Raw genomic sequence first — 22664 nt, 5'->3', positions numbered from 1 at the left:
TACAAATGTTCTGGAAGGTCTTAGAAGAGTTGTCCATAGCAAATGATGTTTCAGTACGTGGAGACAAGCTTGTTGCACCTTCTTGCTTTCAGCAACGAATAATAGAACTGGCACATTGCGGTCACCTGGGTTCCACCTTAACTAAAAGAAAAATCAGGGAAAGGTTCTGGTGGCCACGGATGGATGCTGAGATTGAAGAGTTTGTGTCCAATTATGTAAAGTGCAAATTGAGTGACAAAGGCCTAGTAACAAAATGACAGGTAGAGTCAGTAACGTTTTGTCCTGGAAGAGCTTAGCAGCATATTGGTGTAGACGTTTTGGGACCATATCAAATTTTACCCAATTGTATGAGATATTTCATATTAATGGTGAACCATCTCTCAAGGTGGGTTGAGCCAGTTTCTGAACCTAGCAGCAAGAAGGTGATTGAATGTTTTCAAAAAGTATTCTCCAGAGAAGGGTTACCTGAAGAGATTCTCACTGACAATGGAGTTCAGTTTACGTCCACAGAAATGTCCTCATTTCTAAATAATTGTCACATAAGACATTTGAGAACACCCCTATATCATCCTCAAAGAAACAGGAAGGTAGAACGCTTTAGCAAGGTATTAGTGGAGTGTATACAAGCCAATATTAGAAGCAACATGAATGTTGCTAAATCTATACAAGAACTAGTCTGTTCCCACCTCACTACACCTCATTCTGTGACGGGGAAGTCCCGGTTTGAGTAGATGAGGGGAAGGGAAGCTGCCACGGAATTGTGTCTCTACTGGGTTACCAAAGTAACACCAAAGCAAGGGTGTGTTGAAAGTTGGTGGAAATCTGATGAAACCAAATCCAATTTGGTCAAACTTGAAAGAGCAGTTAAAGTAAGTCCAGGCTTAAAGAAAGAGTGTAAATTGAAAGCGAGAGACTGGGTATGTGTCAAGAATCCAATTCTAGTGGGGAAATGCCTATCGAAATTTAAAGACCCTGTTCAAGTGTGTGAATTAAGAAAAAACTCTGTGAAACTGTCTGATGGGAATTGGTGGAGTATCACTCGTGTAGCTTTAATTCCTCATAATCTTGTCATGCATTGAAAAGTACAATGGGTGGCAAGATGGTCAAAGCAATGAGAAAGAATGTTCGCGCTAAAGTGGTGCCAAAGAAATGGGACTATTTTGTCACAAATTAAGTTGTTTTTAGTGCTTGATATTTCACAAGGGTTTGCCATGTTGTACACCATATTTCTTTTTTTTTATTTATTCAAGATTTTGTTTTGCTTTTCTCTTGCTTCTTTATTTTTTCTTAGGAGGGGGTTGGGATGATGGTGAAACGTGAAACAGTGAAACGTTTTGTAATTGGTTAAAAGAGCTTTTTGTTCTTTTCCTCTTTGTGTTGGATTATTCTTTGTTTTATTAAAAAGGGAGATGTGTGGTAAAGTTTAAGTTGGAAGGCTGAACCTGGAATGCTGTGAGGTCACTGGAGCTCTGTGATTCTATGTGTCAGTTGCTCCAGTGCCCTTTTGTAGTAGGATGTACTCTTGTTGATTAAATACCTATTATCCCTACAACCTGCTTAGCATCATCTCTACAATCCTTCACCTCAAAAAAACTCTTAATGAGATACTAAACTGGCTGCTTTAAAACAACTGAAACTAAACCCTATAAAGACAGAGTTCCTCCTAATTATCCAACAAGGTAACTTCCCCACCAATCCAAGAATGGATAACTCACCTTGATGCCCTCAGCTGCAGTCCCACAATCATCAATTGCACCCAATCACTCAGGATCATGTTAGACAAAAGTTTGAGCATGACAACTCACATAAACTCCACACCAAGAAATGGCATGTATAACCTTAAGGTCCGAATAGATGTCAAACTTTTCATTCCGGGGGAAGTCCTCAAAAATGCTGTACAATGCTTAGTGATTCCCAGACTAGACAATCTCTATGCAACTCTAACTGGGAGACAGAAATCCCACTTAGCCCGCATGAGCGGCACGCTGAACGCAGCATTCAGGGTCATAACAGGGGAAGGTCGATCCAAATACATCACCCCACATTAGCTACATTTGAATGGCTCCCAACTGAAGGAAGAAGCAACTTAAAGGCAGCCTGCATCACACACAAAACTCTAAACAGGTGTACATTGAAATACCTCTTAGAAAGCGTTCACGATCATTGAGGAATTGCTCCCTAAGATGATCGGACTCACTGCTACTGGAGCCACCCAGATTAAAAACAATAAAGGTCCCAAGCAGGATCCTTCTTGGGTAAGGCAGTCAGAATCTGGAACTCCCTGCTACCAAAGATAAAGACAAACCCATCTATAAAAAAAGTTTTAAAAAAAGTCAAACCACTACTTTTAAAAAGAAATCTTGGCTGCAATTGAAACGGTGTCCTCTTCTAGAATCTCATGTAAACACCAACATAACTGTACCATACCAACAGTCAACTAGACAAATACACAACCACACAAGCTAACAGTGCAATAACCATCCCAGCTGTGCATCACGTGTTCATCTCATTCACGCTACCAAATGACTTAACTACCACGGACTACAGTCTCTCTCATATCCACATGACACAACCTTCAACTGTTGGAATGTATTCACAGAACAATGTAACATGCCTATAACATGGTTTGTAACCTATCAGGCTATGTAATCCACCATTATAGGTAGAAACTATTGTTGTGTATGTAAAGCACTCTAATATCCTCGAGTCATGTTTGTGTTATTTAAGACTCTCAAAATAAATAAATTAGCAGATCCACACTTTCTCCCCTCTTTTTGGTGATACAGAGATGTTCGCCTTCATGGATTCCATCCAAGGCAACTGCAATGCAGTTCTCCGTGTCTCTTGGGCAGGCTCTCTTTCTTGATTCATCATCCATGCAAGACCTAGCTGACTGGGCTCAGGGGCTCCCCTCTCTCAATGCATAGCAGCAGCTTGTCCTCTAAGCAGAGCACAGAAGCAGGACTTCTCTGGTTTCTTATGCATGGTTCTAGCACTGAGTGAAACTGTAATAAGACGTTTAGTCAGACTCCTTCTCTAAGCAGGTACTACACAGCTCCTTACGAATTCCAAAGTGAATTCAAGGAAGTAGATCGTATCTTGTTCGGAGGGAACTTTCAGAAAACCATGAAAAGGCAAAAGTTAGGCCACTTTTCTAAGTCCTATCTGAAGCCAGGTATTGAAAGGGTGCCTCTTACCGGACACTTTTAAATTGCAGGAGAGGAGTAAGCAACAATTAGTTAGAGGGATATTCCCATTGCTGGACAATCAAAAAAGATAACGGAAACAAAGTGTGAAAAGAATGTGTACTAGGGCAACCAAAGACCAGCTATCCAGAATGGAGCTAAGCAGATGATGAGCAGACAGGTGAGGGGGCTACGCTGGCTGCCTAATCACATTAGGAGCGTACATTATTCCAGGACAAGTCTATGAAGCTAACATGAATTTCTGCATAGAAACCAAGGCAACGCTGAAACAACTATATCATCTCTGAGGTGAAGCTGGAATGGTGTTAATTTGATCTAATTATCAATGGGTTGACTTGCTTGGAAATATTTGTGAGCCATACAGTTAAATAGCTATATTTTTATGAACATCTGGAGTGTGCTTGATTTCTATTTGTGTGATAACTGTTTAGTAACTGATTCTGACACAGGTAAGAAAGTGGCCACCCAAGTTCCGGGGTCTATGGTTTGAAAAGATTGCACACTGAGAGGTCACTCACGCCACTAGAAGACTCCTATGGAAAGCCTGCTATTACTGTAAGGGCAGGGGCCGGTCTTGGGCCCTGTCGTGGGTTTGAACCCTATGATGGGTTGTGCCCTAGCGTGACCTTCTGGTCTAACTGGAAGAAAGAAACAGTTCTCACCTTGACGAAAGGGAAGGCAGCACCTGGTTTGAATGGCTCATTTTCATGCTCCAGTTGGTACTTGACATATTCCTCTAGTCCCTGCTCCCGATAAATCTTCTGCTCTTCCTCCATGCGAAAGAGGGCTCGTGAAGACACAGCGATGGTGATGGCATTCTGTGGCTTTGGCTGCAAGAGAAAAACTCAGTGAGAGACAGCGATGGTGGGGAAGAGTGGAAATAAAATGACCATGGTCGGGGTGAGGTGAAGGTCAGAGGCTCTAGAAGGAGTAAAGGGGAAGCTTGTGATCTATGCGGGTTACAGTGGAGGATGAGTGAGTTTAACAGCCATAGAGTGAGTAAGTGACAGCAGAGGTCCTCAGTTCAAAGATGGTTGAGATGGAGGCCAAATGTTCTAGGAGGGAAAGGTGGGTGTCAACTGCCCTAGGATAGGATGGGTGGCAAAGGATAATGTCTGCCCCAGGATTTGAGGACAACAACCATAAACACTTTGAGGGTAAACGTTGAAGGCCTAAGAAGTGAAGCTGTGGGCACCAACACTCATCCTATCCATACTGGGCCACATCAGAAATCTCAGTGTATCCCAGTAGCTCATCCCATGCTGCTTTTAGTTTTGTTGTAGAGAAGCTTATAGCCTCCTGTGCAAAAAGTACATTTTCGATTCCTGAATAGGGAATAATATAGTTTCTCTATTTAGAAATTGCTAAATGTTATTTGCTATGAGTCAAGTGATTTAGATAACACTTTCTCTGGATATGCCATTTAAGAATACCATGCCTCATGTATGAAGAATGCATTTGTAAAAAGGGGTCACAGTTTGTGCACAGACATTTAACAAATGCATTCATATTTTGTGAACCAACCTATGTACTGAAATATTACAGATTTTGGCTCACTACGATTGGCTCGAATCACAGTGATGATGAATTTCTCTGGTCTGAAGACCACCATTTCTGTGATTGCTTTTTATTTTTTAATGCAGCCCATTTTCCTGAGAGGAAAGTTTTACAAACATTTTTAATAAGTAAGCAGTGGTCCTGCCTACTCTTGAAAAATGTTTTTGTAAATTTTCACAAAGGTACTGGTCTCTTGAGCACTCCATACGGTTTGCAAATGTGTTACCAGCTCCTTTTGAGTTGGTGGTAAAATAAGGTTTTCCAACCAAAATCCGTTCGCAAAACATTAGTACATACCATAAAGAATCAGCATTTGGAAGTTATGCCCTTAACATGCCCCTAACTAACAACGATTTCTAATGGTTTCCTAAATCCATTAACAGATTCAGAAAACCCTTTCCGAAACGTTAAATGGGTTTAGTACATTTAAAAAAGTGTTTCAGCTTTCCCAAACCCTGTGATTTACTGAATCAGAGTGCTGGAAAGTGCCAACCCTTTGTACATGAGGCCCCAGTGCCCAATGTGGGAAAATGTGCATTGCTGGCAGAACTTCAGAGAGAAAGACATTTGGACTTGGTGAAAGCTTATGGACGGTAAACGACGTTTACAACGAAACTTTTTTTCCGCAGGCAATCACAACACGGTCGTTACAACGACTGCGTTTTGATTCCACATACCATTACTCCGCAAGTAAGAACAACGACTTGCAGAGGGGGGGGGAAGATGTTGGATTTAAAATCCAACACCTTCCCTACTGTCTGCACAGACTGGAGTTGGAATAGTAAATTGTACTATTCCAACATCCAGTGCCCCCCCACCGCAAGTCGTTGTTCCGACTTGCGGAGTAATGGTCTGCGGAATCGCAACGTGGTCGTTGTAACGACCGCTTTTTGATTCCCTGTGAAAAAAAAAGAATGCGGGATAAGGAGGCATATTCCTTATGGACAGTTGAACAGTGGAGTCAATGGATTTTAAAGAATCATTTTACACTTGACTCCTCCAAATCCAGAATACTCACCTGGTAGTCTAGACAAAAGCCTTACTCTAAATCGAATCTGGGCAGCTGCCAACCAAATCAAATGAGGTGAAGTACCTCAGTGTAATCATAGACTTTATTCTTTCACTTTAGGTTTCAATACAATGTCATTATTTTGTACATGCAAACATAGATTGGAGTAACTAAACTGCCACCTTTGGCTTTAATTCCATGTCTCCAAAGTGACAAGAGATTAATTCCACACGATTAGAATACTATGGTTAATCTTCCCATACCTAGGTCTCTATCAAAGCATACAGGCATTACTCACACTACACAGGCTGGTAATGATGCAGGTTGGTTTACAGCGACAACTAACCACATTGCATGCTTACAATGTTGAAAACAATCTGCAGTTCCAACTACAACATGACTGATATCATTCGGACGACAGAGGGCAATAGTCACGTGGACAACAGGCTCCACCGACACGGAGTATGTGCAGCACTATACATACATTAGAGTCAAGATGGATGAAGACTTAAATTAGAGCATTCATACTGGACACCACCGGTCTAGAGCTTAAATGTCACCGGTGCAATAAAAGGGTTGCAATAAAATATGGTGGATCATCCTGACCCTTAGTAGTCAAAACAAAGATAGTCCAGGTCTTGACGTATGGCTTTTCAAATTGGAATCCTGGTAAACTAGAAACACTAGAAAGTATTTTAATGAATTGTGTCAGGAAACTGTTTAACTTAAGACGTTTGTCGCTGGAATGTCGCATAAGACTCGAGTTCGGTGTCAACCCCCCCCCCCGAATACATTGGTTCACATCAATCAAATCAATTAATATATTGAGTGTACGTCGATGGGTGTAAATATACTAAAATCTATTATCAAAACTGAACTCGTTAAACAACAATTTGAGATACAATTGTCTGAACATTGCATCTCTAAGCTCCTGACTATTTACAATTTGCAGACAATTAATGAATTAACAACTATGACTAGAGCGTCACTGTAGTTGTTAATATTGCACAAATAAAATCACTATCTCGTGGACATAGAACTGTCTACAAAATAAAAATAATGATTACATCGCCAGATCATATTCTCTCAATACCGAACCTTGATAGTAATATGAACACTGGTTGCAAGAAGTCTCATCTGCGTTTCAGACTTGTATACTTTCCTCATAGGCAATTTGATGGCTCGTGGAAATCTGAGGTAAATGAATATGTAACTTGTTTTGCATTTTGATTTGCATACTTGTTGTATCTACGTGTATTGCTGCTTAGCCAGTCTGCTTGGGTATGTGAGTGGAATGATGGAATGCCTGATGACTATTGGAATGTTGGTGTGCCTGGCTGACTGGGAGGTATGACAGTTGGAGAGAGTGGGCTGAGCAGCAGAGATGCAGTTGGGCTGAGCAGCAGAGATGCAGTTCCTGGTGGGACCATATATGGACTGTACATCAACCATATACCAACCTGATCTAACTTATCTACTATGTAACTACCATCTTATAATCAACCAATAAACATCTACTTGGATCTACCACATGGATAACTTCTTTTCATTGCAACAATACTGAACAAGGAAACAATTGAATATATGTTTACCTATGTTCTGGTTTGATTGAGGCAGGAAGGAAATATTTAAAATCCATTTTACGGCGGAAGGTACGAGAACAATCTCTGAAGCATTTCTCTTCTGCTTGAAGGGCACCACACCAAAACCTGTTGAGGTTGTATTGTAAAATATTTAGACCTGGCCACTAACTTATTGGGGAGTATAAAATAGAATATTTTAAAATGGGAACAGACTTGCAATGAGGCTTTTACTGAATAAAGTGATATGATATTAGAAAATATTTCTGGAATGGTAATACAAAGCATGTAGATCACAGTATAGATTTTTAGACTTTTCATATATCGACATTATTGCATATTTATTGTGTATATTTATTGTATATGGTTTTAAAGAAAACTTAAACAATAAAAGGTATTAGGCTGGAGTCTGAGCAACTGGCCACCACCGATCATGATCGGTCAATTCCAATTATTCCGGTTTTGACTGGACCTAACCCTCAGCTTAATGATCACTCCCCTTTCCTAATGCTCGAACCTCCCTATTAAAAGCACATGGAACTCAGCTAGTCCCAAATTACCAAATTCCTCCCCAGGATCTACCCTCCACCACCGCGGACCCCACAGGCTTACACCGAGTCTCCCCAAAACCGTTCGCTTTCCTTACACACCCTCCACCTCTCGCCCAACACTCAGACTTGGCTGCGCGCCTAGATGATATTTCTCTAAAGTTGCACCTTCTCATTTCTGAGTTACAGGACCTGAAAGCTCTCGCAAATGATCTTTTCCCCGTCATCAGCTCTTTCCTCACCTCTGCAAATGTGTCCAAAGCTTCAACTAGTGATAGAAATCCCATGGACAAGCCTTTAGCCTCCTCCATCTTGAAATCCATTCCCCTGCCCAACGACCCCTGCCGCCCTAGAAGATTTGAGACCTTGCGTCCACAGATCTCCAGGACCTGCACAAATCTTACCCTACTTGGTCCAACCCCAACATGATCCCGCCGAGACAAATACAATCCATCCTTTCTAACCCGAACAGAGAACCTCCTCGCAATCTTAGAGGCAGCAATAAGGTCAACCTCACTTGTGTGAACGTCACCCAGAATCCTTCCCCCCCAATCCTCTACAACTTAAATGTGTACTTATAAATTGCAGGTCAGCCAGTAAACACGCCTCTGATGTCTTCGACCTCATCCAACACAAGGAATTAGACATTATCATCCTCACTGAAACTTGGCTAAATCCGGGTACCACTTCTATTTTAGACCTCCTAGTACCTACCACTCATGATATAATTAGGTTAGACAGAGCTCGGAAATTGGGTGGTGGCCTAGCCTGTATTCACAGGAACACACTTGATTTCTCACGTGGAGTCCTCTATGCCCTCTTCCTGTGAATATTTTTGTCTCAGCATCTCAAGTAAGAACCTTCTGATTTGCAAACTTCACCCCTTCTAACACCCCCCGGGAGACAATCTCCCCTTCATTGAGCAATTAATGGAAATCATTTCTGGCAATGTCGACTCAGCCGTGTCCCAAATCTTCCTTGGTAACTTCAACCTTCACTGGGCAAACCCCAAAGACCTTGCTGTATCTTGCCTTAAAGCTTTCTTAAATGATCAAGATCTGATTCAGCACTGTGACCAACAAATCCATAATTCTGTGTTTTATGTGAAGTACGCTTGCTCTGCTACTGTCAGTTCTGTATCTGTGATGTGTGTGTATAATCTTTATATGAGGAAAGTTTGCCCTGCTCTACCAGTGCTTTACCTGTGCAGTCTGTGTATGCAAAAAAAGCTTACGCAGGTGCTACTGGCGCGGCGTATGAGAGGCCTGCTGCAATTTGTGGTTTACACATTAAGGTAGCTTGCATTGCTGCTGTAGATGATAAGTCCATGTGCTCTATGTGAGAGATGTACACTGATACTGCCTAGATGTACCACATGAGTGCTAGGGAAACATGCACTGATGCAGTCCATGTGTCCTATGGAAGAGACGTGCACTGATACTGTCTGGATGTACCCCTTGAGTGTGAGGGAAGATTGCACTGATGCATGTCAATGTCCTCTATTTAAGAACCATGTGCTGATAGTGCCTAGCTGCACCCCTTGAGTGTAAGGGAAGCTTGCACTGATGCATGTCAATGTGCTCTATGTACGAACCGTGTGCTGATAGTGCCTAGCTGCACCCCTTGAGTGTAAGGGAAGCTTGCACTGATGCATGTCAATGTGCTCTATGTAAGAACCGTGTGCTGATAGTGCCTAGCTGTACCCCTTGAGTGTGAAGGAAGCTTACACTGATGCTCTTCAGGTGCTCTATGTAAGAGACGTGCACTGATACTGCCTAGTTGTACCCCTTGAGTGTGAGGGAAGTTTGCAGTGATGCTGTCCAGCATGTCTATGTAAGAGACATGCACTGATACTGCCTAGCTGTGCCCCTTGGGTGTGAGGGAAGCTTGTAATGATGTTGCACTGATGCTGTCCATGTGATCTGTGTAAAAGACGTGCACCGATACTGCCTAGCTGTACCCCTTGAGTGTGAGGGAAGCTTGCAGTGATGCTGTCCAGCATGTCTATGTAAGAGACATGCACTGATACTGCCTAGCTGCACCCCTTGAGTGTGAGGGAAGCTTGCACTGATGCATGTCAATGTGCTCTATGTACGAACCGTGTGCTGATAGTACCTAGCTGCACCCCTTGAGTGTAAGGGAAGCTTGCAATGATGCATGTCAATGTGCTCTATGTAAGAACCGTGTGCTGATAGTGCCTAGCTGTACCCCTTGAGTGTGAAGGAAGCTTACACTGATGCTCTTCAGGTGCTCTATGTAAGAGACGTGCACTGCTACTGCCTAGCTGTACCCCTTGAGTGTGAGGGAAGCTTGCAGTGATGCTGTCCAGCATGTCTATGTAAGAGACGTGCACCGATACTGCCTAGCTGTACCCCTTGAGTGTGAGGGAAGCTTGCGCTGATGCTGTTCATGGGCTCTATGTAAGAGACATGCACTGATACTGCCGAGATGTACCCCTTGAGTGCGGGGTAAGCTTGCACTGATACTGTTCAGGTGCTCTATATAAGAGACATGCACTGATACTGCCTAGCTGTACCACTTGAGTGTGGGGGAAGCTTGCACTGATACTGTTCAGGTGCTCTATATAAGAGACATGCACTGATACTGCCTAGCTGTTCCATTTGAGTGAGGGGGAAGCTTGCACTGATACTGTCCAGGTGCTCTATGTAAGACACATGCACTGATACTGCCTAGCTGTACCACTTGAGTGTGAGGGAAGCAGTAATACTGTCCTCGTTGAACCAGTTATGTGTGCCTGAAGGTTTCCACTGCTGTTGTCCAAGCAGTGAGCTTGTGTGTGTAAGAGGATAGGGAGTGGGGTCAGGGGCGTCACTGCTGCTTCCGTACTGCACCCATTTTGTAAGGGGGCTGGGGCTGACAGTGCAAAATTGTGCTGCGTGGATTAGGGAAGCTTGAAGGCCAGCTGCGTTTTCTGCAAATGTTCTGAGTGGAAAGAAAATGAAGCTTGCACAGCTGCGCTCAACCTATCCTGAGTGTGTGTGTGAGGGGATATTGGACTGCTGACCTCCCTACTATACTTGGTCTATCATGGGGCAGCAAACCTATACTGCAGCTACCTCTGCTGTATATGCGGTTGAGGCTTGCACTGCTGCCTCCGGTCTGTGTGCACAGGTCGCTTTCACTGCTGGTGTTCAAGATGGACCTGTTATGTGTGTGTTTGCTGGGGTTTGCATGGCAGTTGCCTTGTAGTATTTCTTCTGTCAGTATTTAAAGTTTACACTGCTGCTGCCAATGCTATACCTGTTATGTGAGGGGGAGGGTCACTGCACTCCTCATGCTAATGCTTGAAAAACCCTTGACCTTTTTCAGAAAACAAAAGCCAAAAATAACCGCTTCATCAATGCTTGTATTATGGTACATATGCTGGGTTTACGATGGAAAAATATAAAACCACAAATGCCATCATGCAATGAAAACAACAAGAAGAACAAGTTACTTGCCTCCAGTAACGCATTTTCTGGTGGATACAGTATCCACCTGTGGATTCCTCACCTTTTGAATATACCCCATGCGCAACATTCCACAGAAACATTTCTCAATAGCTCTCCAACACCAACGAGGACGTCATAATGCCATGGATCCACATGCGACTCAACGTGACATCATCGGAGCCATAAGAAGACCTCACCGGCGTACTGACATCAGTTCCCTTTATTCCGTGCCTGACGGTTTTTCCAAGCTCTCCATTTCTGGGAGATTTCTTCTACATCTGTAGGTGCAACTTTGTTCCTTATGAGAATGTCTCCAACAAGGAAGTCGGGCTTTAAACCATGTAGGGAATGTAGCGGTCAGATGTTCATCACTGACCTGCATGAAGATTCTCTCTTGTGTTCGTCATTGGACCATGACTTTGAAAGCTTGCTCGTCATGTCACCACATGAATCTGATAGCCTTGAAGGAAAAGGACGCAAAGTTGTTTAGGGCGAAAGCTAAGGGGCAGAAGAGAGGTTGTCGAAGATTGCAACCTTGTTCGGGGTCACCATCTCCTCACACTTCGAGGTCATCAAAAAGAAAACATAAGAAGAACGAGCACCGTGGGTCTCGAAATCATTCTTCTAAAGGTGGTTCACTGAGGTCAGCGTCCCAATATCCGAAGCCTCTGGAACACAGAGAGAAGTTGTCACTAATTCCATCTTCTATGATGTCTCTGGTTTCGCACCCAGCTCCAAGGCCCATGACTCCAACGGAACCGACTCTACTGGAGACGGATTTGGAGGTCCCTTCACAACATCGGGTGCCAGTGCCCTCAAACCAACCAGAGTATCCGGCGTTCATGGCTCCTGGATCTGATTCTTCCTCATTTCTGAATGCTGTGCATGGGGTATGTTCAAAAGGCAAGAATCCACAGGCCGATGTATCCATCAGAAAATATTAATTACTAACACCGGACCTGGAACAGCTTAAACCCTGTAGTTACAAAGACGATGAAGAAAGCCATCATTGTTATCATGAACAGTGTTGCATTTTATCCCACGCTTGGATTTCTGAGCCTGCTCTAATAGGAATTGTGTTTCCTTTGGCTGCCTTTGGACCTTCCTCACTGTCCATTATCCCTTTGCAGCAGTTGTTAGGGCTATTATTTCCAATTTATATAGTGCTCAGTGTGACATTGCAGCGCTTTCCGTGGCCTGAGGATAATTCGCTAAATGGTCCCGCTGTTCCTCTGATAGTTCTGTGTCCAAACAGGTTTGTTAGAAGCTGCCAATGCATGCATACTGAACCTCTGTTAGTGAGTGCTTCACATTTTAGTGCCATGTGCATCTGAAGGGTAGGCAGGAGGGCTGTACCAGGGCAGTTCACGTAGCTTTTCACTCAGTACACGTGCCCATTGCCTGACAGAGTGTGTGTATGTGAGGTGGCTAGTTCAGGCATGCTCGGTTGGGGTTCCTAGAGCCCTCTTAGTTACACATCTTTGCAGAGATGTATGTGTGATCAGAATTCTGTAAGTTCTCTGTTGTCACCTTCCCATAGAACCCTATACCATAAAAGAAACTTCAATAACCGGACGCAATATATTCCAGGTGTGGCCTTCTGGAGGAATCACGGTATTTCAGATAGTTCCTTCAGAGATGGCCTTGATCAGTGAATGCAACACTTAGACTTAAGCCCTCATCACGAGTTGAGGTATTTCAACCGGAGCCATAACTCTAGGTGAATTTCTACAAAAGTTCTGAGCGTCTGCAAGTCTGGAATTATCCAGTCCTCAGACTTAGGCTATCATTGGGGGCCCTGAGATGCCAAAGCTGTTCAGATGCTGCAGGGACATGGGCTGTAAGCAGCAGCAGTGCTGTGACACCCACCTAGCCCTGCAGCAGTTTGGGAGGAGCAAACTGTGCTCTCACTACACTGCCTCACCCCCGCCCTCCACAGGCCCTGCCTGCTTTCTCCCTAGAATCAGGGAAAACATACGGAAAGGACCCGACATCTCAGGTCTATGTGGTCAATTTCCATTCTGGAGAAAAACTCAGATTAGCCAGAATACCAGATGGGATTGGGGTTTCTGACTCGTATTCCCACCCTAAATTCTGGCCAATTCACAATGAGGACCTTAAAGGTGGACACAATGTCTCAGATGTGGCCTTCCCTTATGAGTGCTATACTTCCAGAACTACAATACTGCGGGTGCATCCTCTACCACTGGACACAATACTCCAGACATGGCCTCCATAAGTGGACACAAACCAGCACAAACCACAATAGTACGGAGGTGGCCTCAATAAGTGAACACAATAATCCATATTTCGCCTCCAGAAGTAAACAGAATGCTCCAGCTGTGGCCTTGACCAGTGAACACAATGCGTACCCCGACATTCCCTCTGTCCTTTCCAAGACCTCACTCCTGCTTCGAGGACGAAGGCGATGACCCACAGACGGTTCTTCTTGTTCGAGGTCTTTATCACCTCACTTCCAGGGGAAACATCCTTTACCACGCAACCATTACAACGCGGTATGGTTACATCGTGGTTTTGACAACGCAAGTCGTTACACCGGCTTGCACTGGAGGACGCTCTAGACTAAGGAATAGTGTGAATTACTATTCCAACACCTTTCCTACTGTACGTAGACTGGAGTTGGAATAGTAATTCACACTATTCCTAAATCCAGTGCCCTCCAACGCAAGTCGATGTAATGACTTGCGTTGTCAAGACCGCGATGTAACATACCGCGTTGTGATGGTACGCGTTGTATCATCATACATCCATTTCCAGGTATCGCCTCTCCTTTCATCAGAGCCCAGATCCGGCTAGCGTGCATTTTGGGAAGTGCGTTTTTTTGAAGTTAGCTGTGCTTCAACAAAGCTTTGCTACCTCACTAATTATACCCTTTATGTTTGCAAGGGATGTAACTAAAAAAGCATTAGTAATACCAATCTTTGTAAGAGGGATGCGAGAGTGCTGTCAGAGGTATCACAGTCCTCCTCGGTGAGGCACATGAGAACTGTCATTTTGCCCATGAGTCTGCAAGGGCTGTCAGTAGACTGAGACCGCTGGGTTATAACGAGTTTATAAATGCCTCTTGTATGTGTGACTGATACTCTGTGATGGGCCTGGGAGTGCTTCTGGTACTATGTGAAACCTAGTCGTAATAGGAATTGTTTGTCATTGGCTAAAAGCTTATCATGTTCTTTTAAAAGTGCTATAAATATATGTGAGATCTTGGTCTGTGAATTATCTTGAGTAATGGAACGGAGACATTTTAATGCTTATATGTTTGTAACTGTGTAAATTATAACTATATGTGGTTGAAAGATATGAATTGTTGTTTTAGGCTATTTAGCAAAAATGTGTCTATTTTTTATGAATTGTGTGTATATTTCTATAAGAATTCATTTCTTGGAAATAAAGTATTTTGACTTGACTATGTGAAGACCAGCCCATGAGGGGCCTGAGCATGCTGGCGCTATTGAGCATATTCCCCTTGGGTTTTCATCGAGGCCATTGCTCAAGACATGCGATCTGCTGATTTAGTGATGGACAAGTCTTAGGACCTTATTGGGAGTTTTGTTAATAAAGGACATCTGCCCTGTCTGCCACGCTTAGAGTGACCAGAGCCCGTTGGCGGGACATCAGCCCTGTTCTAGTCCATGTCCTGCATCCACCAAACTCCAAATAAGGCCCTTCTTCTTGAAACAACGCCACTGCGATAAATCATTCCTAAACTGAGCACACTTTTGAGCGTGGACAACCCTTCCCTAATGAGGCTGCTCAAAGACTGGGTGGGCATTAAAGACCAGGTTGCCATTTTTTTTTACTTTTGTGAATCCTATGACCCTTGACCTTGACCACTGGCATGCACCCCCACCTAGAACTAATACTACCATCAGTTGTCACCCAGCATCAGTTTTGCCAGTAAACAAAATCTCAGCCCCTGGACTTTGTAATGCTCTCAGGCACTGACCCTCTCCTCTGGGACTCTACCTCAGCCTTCTGATAAACAGCACTGTAACGACTGCTGCAGGTCCTCTCCCCAACTCCAAAGCCATTCCAGCTCCTCTCTGTGCGCGCAGATACTGAGCATGTGCAGCATGGTACACTTCATTCTCAGGGCACATGTGTGTTGACATCACAGACTCTCTGAACACTGGAAACTCAGACTGACATTCCCCCAGGTTTTAAAATACTATGCAACAATAGAGGACGGAAGCAGGGTGGAGGAGCTGGGATCAGATCCACTCTTAATCTATTCATACTTTCCAACCTCAAATGCACTCCCCCTGAAAGGCTTGTATGGCTCTGTTTACTCACTGCGCCTCTGGGACTACTTTCTTAACCTGCTTCTCCTACAGAAGTAGAATGGCTAAAAGAATTTCTGGACCTGGTTTGGGAAGTGGTCACACCGTCATCAAACTTCAAGGTCTTAGGACAAAAAGTGTCACTGGAAGATAAAGGAGCTGCCTGAAATTAATTCAGGACTTGGAAATTGGAAAGAAAGGACAAATAATAATGCTAGTTCCTCTCCTTCTTATCCCCAACTCCTGATTTGTTTCTTCCTTTGGTAAAGTGACAGGTAGTAGGAAGAGGATAGAAGGAGCTGGGTTGTTCCTCCCGCTCTGCAGCTGACCTAGGCAGGGGGGCACAGGGTGGAGGTCCTGCCATAGATAATGCAATAAAAATGTAGCCTGGTTTAAAGGCCACTGTCACACACCACGCATGTGTGTATATGTGAAAATATATATATATATATATATATGTGTGTGTGTGTGTGTATATGTGTATATATATATATGTGTGTGTGTATATATATATATAAATATATATATATTTATGTGTGTATATATATACAGGGCCGGACTGGCCGTAGCAGGCACCGGGCGTTTCCCCGGTGGGCCGCCAGGGTGGGGGCCGGTTTGGGCCCCCTGAGGGGCCATTTTGTTACAGGGTCGTTTTTAGCTGCAATATCGCCCCTGTAACATAATCAGCCGAAACCAGCCCTGACAAACAGCTTGGCCGCACCCTCAACCCCCCCGAGGGGCCGGCCGAGCACTTTGCCAGGGCCGTTTTTGGTTCCCAGTCCGACTATATGTATGTATATATATATATATATATATATATATATATATATATATATATTATCTACTGGCAGTCGCCAGTCGATAGTTATAGTTAGGACCGTGTTTCCATAGGAAATCTGAAAATTCTATTTTGAATAACTTTGGCGCCGGTTAACGAATCCTCGCGAAATTTTCAAAACGAATGGGGCGCTCCGCTCAGCTCCTACCCTGAAAGTCTCGGGGTGATTCGTCAAGCGGGGGTCGATAAAAAAGGGGGGTCCCAAAATGCGTTTTCCCCATGCATTTTCCCATAGGACCTTTAGTCGAAGGTACAGCCCGAACGGCTGAACAGAATTACTTGAAATTTGGCAGAGAGGTAGTCCTCAGGTCAGGGAAGTGCCTTTTGCATATATGGAGTCAATCTGTTCAGTAGTTCCTGAGAAAATTGCATTTAAAAGCACATACATATCTATAGCCGCGCACCGTGCGCGCACCCTAACGTGCGCGAGTGTAATTCTGATTGGTGGTTACATGTCAGTCAACGTTCGAATCGGTCGAAATCAGGAAGTGTCGGCCGCCATTTTGTTTGTTGTGGGTGCGAGAGTGAAAAAGAGAGGTGGCGAATGTGAAAAGGGGGCAGGGTAGAGAGTTCCTGACCCCCTAGCCTTTGTCAGGGAGTCCCTAAAGGACCCCGAAGGGTGAAAAAACATTTTTTTTTTTTTAAATCGCGGGGTGCGCGCACGGTGCGTGCACAGTGCGCGCACCGCGCGCGCACGGTGAAAAACCATTAAAAAAAAAAAAAATTAAAAAAATTTGCATTTAAAAAAACCATACAAATTCACTTAAAAAACCATAGGTTTCAGGCACGTTATAGTTAGGAATTAGCATTTAAAAAACCTTGCAAATTCACTTAAAAAACCATAGGTTTCACACATGTTATAGTTAGGTGGACATTTCACTCGTAAAAAACCAATGAAATTCCACCGTTATAGTTAGTTAAGATAGCTATAACTCACGCGACCGCCACTCTATCACAAGGATGATGTCATCAGTGATGTCATGAGTGATGCCACTGACCATGTCATGAGTGATGACATATGTGACGTCATGAGCACTGGATTGCGGGCGCGCGAGTTATAGTAATCTGAACTAACTATAACGGTGGAATTTCATTGGTTTTTTACGAGTGAAATGTCCACCTGACTATAACATGTGTGAAACCTATGGTTTTTTATGTGAATATATATATATATATATATATAAACCTGCGCACTATTATTAGCACAAAGTCAAGCCACTCCAATAAAATGAATTTATTTCAGGGAGAAAAGTGGTTGGAGTGGCTTGACTCTGCGCTATTAATAGTGCACGAGTGTCTTTTGGAATATATGATGGTGACGTCGTCTACAAGCCCCGACTCGCCTGGCAGTGGCTCCCTTCGTCACACTGCATTTGGAATATATATATATATATATATATATATATATATATATATATATATATATATATATATTTTTTTTTTATTATCTACTGGCGGTCGCCAGTAGATAGTTATAGTTACAACCTAGTTTCCATAGAAAATCTCAAAATTCTATTTTGAATAACTTTGGCGCCGGTTGACGAATCCTCGCGAAATTTTCAAAACAAATGGGGCGCTCCATTCAGCTCCTACCCTGAATGTCTCGGGGTGATTCGTCAAGCGGGTGCCGAGAAAAAGGGGGGGTCCCAAAACGCGTTTTCCCCATGCATTTTTCCATAGGACCTTTAGTCGCAGCTACAGCCCGAACGGCTGAACAGAATTACGTGAAATTTGGCAGAGAGGTAGCCATAAGGTCAAGGAAGTGCCTTTTGCAGGTCTGGTGTAAATCTGTTCAGTATTTCCTGAGAAAATAGCATTTAAAAGCATATCAATATCTATACGCGCGCACCGTGCGCGCACTGTGCGCGCACCCTGCCGTGCGCGAGCGCAATTCTGATTGGTTGTTAGATGTCGGTAAACATTCGAATCGGTCGAAACCAGGAAGTGTCGGCCGCCATTTTGTCTCTCGCAGTCTGAGGGGGTGAAAAAAAAAGGTGGAGAACGTGAAAAGGGGGCAGAGTGGACAGTTCCTGACCCCCTAGCCTTGGTCAGGGGGTCACAGAAGGACCCCCAAGGGAGATAATTTTTTTTTTTTTTTTTTAAATTGCGAGGTGCGCGCACCGAGCGCGCACGTCACGCACTGCGAACCGTGGGTGCTCGGTGCGCGAAGCGCAACGAGCGCCCACAGCGCGCGCACGGTGAAAAACCTGAAAAATATTTTTTTTATAACTTAGCATTTAAAAAACCGTACAAATTCACTCAAAAAACCATAGGTTTCACACGCGTTATAGTTACGAATTAGCATTTAAAAAACCTTGCAAATTCACTTAAAAAACCATAGGTTTCACACATGTTATAGTTAGCTGGACATTTCACTCGTAAAAAACCAATGAAATTCCCCCGTTATAGTTAGTGCAGGCAACTATAACTCACGCGACCGCAATCCTCTGCTGATGACGTCAGATATTACATCACTGATGACATATGTGTCTTTATGAAAAATAAATATTTGTAATATATGTATAGCTAAAGATTAATGGAAGAAGACATGGGTAAATAAGTGTCCAAATACAGTGATGTAATATCTGACGTCATCAGCAGAGGATTGCGGTCGCGTGAGTTATAGTTGCCTGCACTAACTATAACGGGGGAATTTCATTGGTTTTTTACGAGTGAAATGTCCAGCTAACTATAACATGTGTGAAACCTATGGTTTTTTAAGTGAATATATATATATATATGTACATATATATATATATATATATATAGCTCCTTACCCTCATCTGCATCCTCTAGACACCCTTTCATGACGTGAGTATATATGTCAACAATAGGGTACTGTAAAGGTTAAAGTACTGTGCCTGGTGCAGCAACCCTGCTATCAGACAAAGTTTCTGTCTAACCTGCCGTTGCTAGACATCTCTTCCAGCTGAAGCCCTTACATTAAAAGAAAGCCTGCTCCGTGGAAATAACATTTGGGATTTAGGATCCAAAGGGATGAAACATCCCCCAATGATTTTCTGCAGATCTCTAACTCCATGCTTTTTTAAAACAACCTTAAAAAGCGCCCTTGTTCTGCTAATTTTTTGGTATATCAATGTTGATAGTTCTAGTGCCTTGATGTTCTTGGGTGCCAGTCCACGCTATAAAGCTGAATAAAATAAATAAATAACATCTCTTTCTATTGCATTTGTTAGAGTTTACAATGTAAAAATGCTTTCTATTGAATTTATCAAAGTTCACAATGTAAAACTCCTTACAGCTGTATTTACCATTGAATTGCACAATATAAAGTCTATTTATTTGACAACGGGTCTGCATTACCAGTACTTCTATCAGTTGTAGGTAACGGAACTACTACTTACGAAGGCTATTTCTTTTCTTGGTTGACTATGAGCTCTGAAGCTGTCTGTAGCCAGCCCTAAAATTGATCACTTCTGCAGTGATTTCAGGAATCTTCTTAATTAACTTTTAGCTACATATTTGGAAAGGTGCCTTCTAATGAGGAGGTGGCAGCTAATCCAAGATTCCAAGTCTGGAATGGAAGCCGGCCTTCCTCTGCCTGAATTCCTGCCCTTATGCAGGAGGGAGAGCAGCATTACCTGGGATTTCTGTTGCATTTTATGCTTCTTGTACCCTGGATGCAACTCCCTTCATAGCACAGTCCTGCAAATATTCAGATGCACTTAGTACTGTATGCCATACACAAAATTGTAAACTGAAGTCAAATAGCATAAATTAAAGAACACAAACACATGGTCACAACCAAAAAGACAAATAAATGATCAACCTGATAATTAGGCTAAGAATTGATTAACAAAGAAAGCTAGCAATGCAAAGATACCACCAAAACACCTAAATAACTGGCATCCTGTGGTCGAAGTGCATTAAGTATGGGAACTGCAATGCTGTGCACAATGAGGGTGGAGTGAGCGCGGCGGTGTGGTCAAAGGCGGGGCAAACAAAAATATTCTTTAATTTTTTTTGTTCTTTCACCTTCAGGCGCCTACATATAAAATAAGGCACAGCCTAAATTAAAAATGAATGCAAGTTAAGTTAATCAGTGGGAAATGCACTGTTGTACATTATGAAACCTTTATTTGTTAATGCACTGCAGAGATCTGTGTCTGCAACCATAGAGCCATAGAATTGAATTCCGGTTGATACAGCGGAGAATAGGGACTGGTGTATGTTTAATGCTATGAGTTCCCAGTCACAGACAGAAAGCATTGTGGATAAGGAAGTCATTATTTTAAACTTGCATTACACACAGTATAAGATAAGGTAATACAAAATGGGCAAAAAGGTTTTGGATTTAAGAAAAGTGCTTCCAAAATATAGACTTTAGTAATACCTAGACTGTACATAGTGTATTATTTTATAACTGTGCATTAAAAATACACATTTCACAACTCACCTGGTAACTCTCTTGCAATACCGCTCAAAAAGAATATATCTGTCATCAGGAAGCTTCAAGTGATTGCATCAATTAAAGCCTCTACCGGCTCCCAAGCACCCTTTATGTTTGCAGATTGACCAGTTGTGTACATTTGTGTTTCTTTCAGGCAGGCAAGAATGATGCTGGATTAAACCCAGATCAGTTGGCTGGGGGTGAGTGCTCGCAATGTTCAACACTCCGTCCATCATCCCCTTTGGTTTTGCTTCTTTCAGGCAGGCAGGCCCCCTGTAAGGAAGGCTTGTTTAGCTGTCTGCCCCTTCCTCGGTTTCACAGCACAGGGGACTCCCTTTCAACTCTTGGAATTGGCTGTCCCGGGACGGTTGTCTTTTCACAATAAGTAGGGGAACTGTTTTCCTTCAATTAAAAAAGTATGGGCATGTCGTGCCTCTCAGACCCCGTCCACTTCGACCACTGCTGACACCTACATAAGCTGATCACTAACTTCCTGAACATTATAGTACACGGACATTCATGTGAATAGATTTCAAAAACAAACTATTAAAAACCTAATGAGACAAAATATGTCCAGTGCCGGCCTTTGCTTGGATGCCTGGTTTGGTTGGCCTGAGAGTAATCAGGGCGCACTGGGTTCCAATTGTGATAGCAGGGGCCTTTTACCACTAGTGTCCTGGTCCCAGTGTATTATTGATATTCATACTGGATTACATAGTACTCGCGTTTAGCACTTGACTCTCAGGATAGTGAGGAGGAGCATTTTCAAGGTTTTCTCAAGGAGGTGATGAGCATTAAACATACAGAAAACACTCATATCACTCAAAAACGCTACTACTTCAGTCCGCTTTACTTAGTATAAAGAAAAATACTTTAGTACACATATAAAAATACTACACATAAAACGAGAACGAAAAAAAGAAGAAGTCTCTAGCTCCTTCCTAGCCAGAGATCTGACCCAAACAATAATAAAATGGCGCCTACGCGTAACAAGCTAGATTTTCCTTTAATTTTGACGTCTATGGCTAATGTTACTCTCTAGAAACGTTTGCGATCAGTTACTGACTTTGCAATCATAGACCCAACGGACTTAAATTCTGGACTAGTTTAACCATGTGCATAATTGTGGACAATTCTTACCATGTGCTCACGAGCATACTCAGCGGCAGTCAAAGAACAGTGCACAACCCCAGCCTCCACCTAACTGCAGCTCAATGTGTCCTCCAGTCAGCAACTGGTCAGGTTGCTACACCTCAGATGGGCATGTCACTTGTGCTTACTTTTCTGAGATTTGTGCTACTTGCCACACTTGCAATATGTTTACAAGGTTTCAATGGAACTCTCGTGAGTTCCACAAACCTGTCCAAAATGGCCAGAAGATCCCTCACCATACCTGTTACACTGAGCAGAGGCAAGGGGGCCGAAAGACCAACATCAGTGCACGGAGCCTAGACACTGGCAAAGGGAGTCCACAAGCCCACAGCTTCTGGTTGGCAGCTACATCTGGCTCCGGTACTCATACACCAGCATCTCAGTCAGGATGAGTGATACTTATAGTAAGAGCCGAAGAGGCGGTGGGATCGATGGTGGTAATGGCACTACAGTAGAGCAATGATTACAAATTGGGCCAGAGGAGTGGAAGAGAGTTAAAAGCAGGAGATAGAACTAGGGAGAGACAGAAAGGATGGAGGTGCAGAAATGGAAAAAAGTGGATATGAAAGAAAACATAGAAAAGGGGAATGAAGTAAGCCCTTTAATACCT

General features: G+C 43.2%; 1 protein-coding gene across 1 annotated transcript in view; it reads right to left on the bottom strand.

The window, feature by feature from the left end:
* The window catches only part of NT5C1A (5'-nucleotidase, cytosolic IA), a 217880-nt gene that overhangs the window by 107725 nt on the left and 87491 nt on the right, over positions 1-22664 (bottom strand). Inside the window, exon 2 of the mRNA XM_085648352.1 lies at positions 3869-4036. Within this exon, the coding sequence (XP_085504478.1) occupies positions 3869-4036 (168 nt within the window). The remainder of the gene's footprint in view (positions 1-3868; positions 4037-22664) is intronic.

The sequence above is a fragment of the Triturus cristatus genome, chromosome 3_2 (genome assembly GCF_964204655.1).
Source record: "Triturus cristatus chromosome 3_2, aTriCri1.1, whole genome shotgun sequence".
Lineage (NCBI taxonomy): Eukaryota > Metazoa > Chordata > Amphibia > Caudata > Salamandridae > Triturus > Triturus cristatus.
This window is presented reverse-complemented; position numbering and strand designations above follow the sequence as displayed.